This window comes from Cydia splendana, chromosome 24, assembly GCF_910591565.1.
Source record: "Cydia splendana chromosome 24, ilCydSple1.2, whole genome shotgun sequence".
Lineage (NCBI taxonomy): Eukaryota > Metazoa > Arthropoda > Insecta > Lepidoptera > Tortricidae > Cydia > Cydia splendana.
The window spans coordinates 2,072,100-2,075,084 of NC_085983.1; the positions used below are offsets into that span (position 1 = coordinate 2,072,100).

At 36.9% G+C, this 2,985-nt stretch overlaps 1 protein-coding gene across 1 annotated transcript; it reads left to right on the forward strand.

Moving 5' to 3' along the window:
- The first annotated feature begins 436 nt into the window (after positions 1–436).
- LOC134802199 (uncharacterized) lies at positions 437–1,877 on the forward strand. The gene is made up of 2 exons (XM_063774793.1): positions 437–679; positions 1,483–1,877. The coding sequence occupies exons 1-2, from the start codon at positions 595–597 to the stop codon at positions 1,713–1,715; spliced, it is 318 nt and encodes a 105-aa protein (XP_063630863.1). The 5' UTR covers positions 437–594; the 3' UTR covers positions 1,716–1,877.
- Positions 1,878–2,985: the final 1,108 nt, after the last annotated feature.

A 2,985-nucleotide genomic window follows, 5' to 3' on the forward strand; every position in this document is an offset into this window, starting at 1 on the left:
CAGTCCGAACTGCGCAGTTTTATCTACCGTGTGTATGACAAATCGTTGTCGATTATCGTAACGATTTGTCATACACACGGTAGATAAAACTGCGCAGTTCGGACTGCACAGTTTAATCGCTACGATTTATCGTTACGTATGTAGTCGGCATAAAAAATAAAAATCCCTAAAACCTACTACTAAAAGTGATATCTCTTTCTTGCTCTCACTTATGGGTGCGGCGCACCAAGGTGCGGTGCGGTAGTGTGTTATGGCTATTACGGTGGTACTATTATTTTATTCTGTGCTCTGTGCTGTCAAGTTGTCATATTGGCAAATTTGTGCCAACCTGTTTGGACATATCGCGATTAAAAAATTAAATAACAGAAGAAGTTGTCATCACTGAAATGTTGTCATACGTAGTGATTATATTCTTTTTGGTTGTCATCATATCATATCCGCATCAGGCTTTGAGGATTAGCAGCTAAGCGTGGCTATTTATTTTACGATTCATTTAATTAACAAATAACTATCATGCATATAATTACTGTTGTCACCTTTTAATTGTAATTTCGTCGTGCTTCGTTCGTTAGCTGTGACGCCGTCATTGTGAAGATGGAGGGAAGTAACAATGGCAGCATATCGCCAGCGCGCGTGAAGGCGGAGCCCGAGAGTGCAGATACGGACCAGTCGGGACGAGGTGGGCTTATATCTAATTTACTTAGTAACCGAGATGCACTTCAGCTCTTTCGTGGTGCGCGTGCCGCGGCCGCTGCTGGAAACCATCGCGAGCGCGGACTTCTGGCAGTTCTGGCCGAAGGGTGTGGTGTTTAGGCGGTTCCGTGGGAATCTGCCAAATCCTCGAATCCAGCAGCGGAACATGCGACACAACTGAAAACCGCCGTGTCGCCGAAATAATTCATAACTTGTAAGATTTTTACTATTGTATGTATGTTAGTTTGGAAGGTATGTCTCTATGGGCCTTAGTTGCCTTATAATAAATGATATTTAATTTAATTTTATATCACTACACCTTATAAAACAAAGTCCCCCGCCGCGTCTGTCTGTTTGTGTGTATGTATGTTCACCATAAACTCACTACTACTGAACTGATTTCCTTTCCATGCGGTTTTCACCTATTTTGAACTTGATTTTTACTGCAGTCGGCTCTTCTCAAAAGTTTGCCAACCCCTGGCCAACTAACCTGATGTGTATATTTTCACCTTTATTTGATTTGATAATAATAATTATATTATATGTGAATGCACAGGCAGCTTAAAGCTGATATGTGCACATCAATGTCCACTTGTATTTTGTAATTTACGAAAGTGTTCATCGAGTTTGTTTTTAAAAGAGTTTATCGAGGGTGCACTGATCACTAACTCGGGTAAACTGTTCCACACTTTCACTACGCGGTTACATAGGAAGTGTTGTCTGGGGTTGCTACTACTCTGCGTCACTTTGCCAATAATTTTGCTTTGTAATTGCAACACTTTGTTTCAGTCCTTGTTAAGGAGGAAGCTGAATTCCCAGACGAGGAGTGTGTGAAGGAGGAGTGTGAGGACAGCAGAGAGTGCGGCGTGAGCGAGGCAGCCATGCTGGCCGGCCTGTACGACGACCATCAGGTGAAGGACGAGCTCGTGCTGGGGCCGGAGCGCCCGCATCGACCCATAGTCGCCATGGAGCTGAGAGGTGTGTGGACTTTTAACATGTATATGTACAGTCACCTGCAATAATATGTTACTCTTCGAAGGCTGCAAAAATATGTGACACACTCTTATATATATGTGTAATAATTCTTTTTATTATGTAATTTTTTTGACTTAGTATTTATTTTTTATTTACATCAATTACTATGATTTGTACTTTCTAGTACTGAAACTGATAAAATTTCTCTTTTGACATTGTTTTATTTATATATTTTTTAGTATTGTGACATTTTGACGTTGTTATTTTATTTCTATTTGCATTGTTTTGATTTCTTATGTACTAATTTTATTGTAATTTTATTTTATGTTTTGATTCTTATTCTAATTCTTATTATTATTGCAAAAGACGATCATTATACGACAAATAGTACAAGCTGAAATGTATGAATATTTTACCTGTGTGAAAATTGTATAGTGAGTTAAATAAACTAAACTTATGGCTCTTACTTCCAAACAAGATAGTGTCAGATATTTTAGCGGCCTTTGTTGTGTAACATACTATTGCAGGTGACTGTACAGTCAGCTGTAGATACAAACAAATACAAACAACTGCAAAAAAATTTGCTTGGAATTAATATATGTATCACATAATTGTTTGCTAATGCTAGGAAAAATAGTAACATTGATTTTCACTGCATAATCAGTGTTAGAAGTTGCATAGGCTAAATCATATTTATGTAAATATATAATTATTAGTAAAATATATAGGTAAAATCTTGCTGCCATCAGAAAGGTACACTATTTATGATATTCGCAAGTTTTAAAATATAAAATAATTACAAACCCCAAAAAATCTGTCCAAAATCACAAAAAATTATCAACTTCCGGGTTTTACCAAGTTTTCTGACATTTCGTTTAAAAACAAATGTAATTTTTATAAATTAAAATACTGCGTTTTAAGTGAAAATACGGAAAATGGATTAGTTTTACTATTGAAATAATAAACAGGAACAAATAGAATTTGTGTAATGCATACAATTTTTTTTCACATCACATATTCGGAAAAGGGCTTCTTCTTCCCCGCTAGGAGGGATCAAAATGGCACTTTTCCTCCCTGCTAGGGGGGATCAAAGTGGCACTTTTCTGTTCTAGGACACTATTTTTGTTATTTATTGCATAATTTTTTTAGCTTGAAGAATATTTTGAAACAATAATTGTGTCAACACTAAGATTTTTTTATTTTCCTCATAGTTGATGTAAAAAGCAGTATGTGTCACACGGTATCAAAATTATTTCGTCTTGGGCGTTAACACATCCCTCATTACGCTCAGGATTCAATGTACGCCCTTGACGGAAA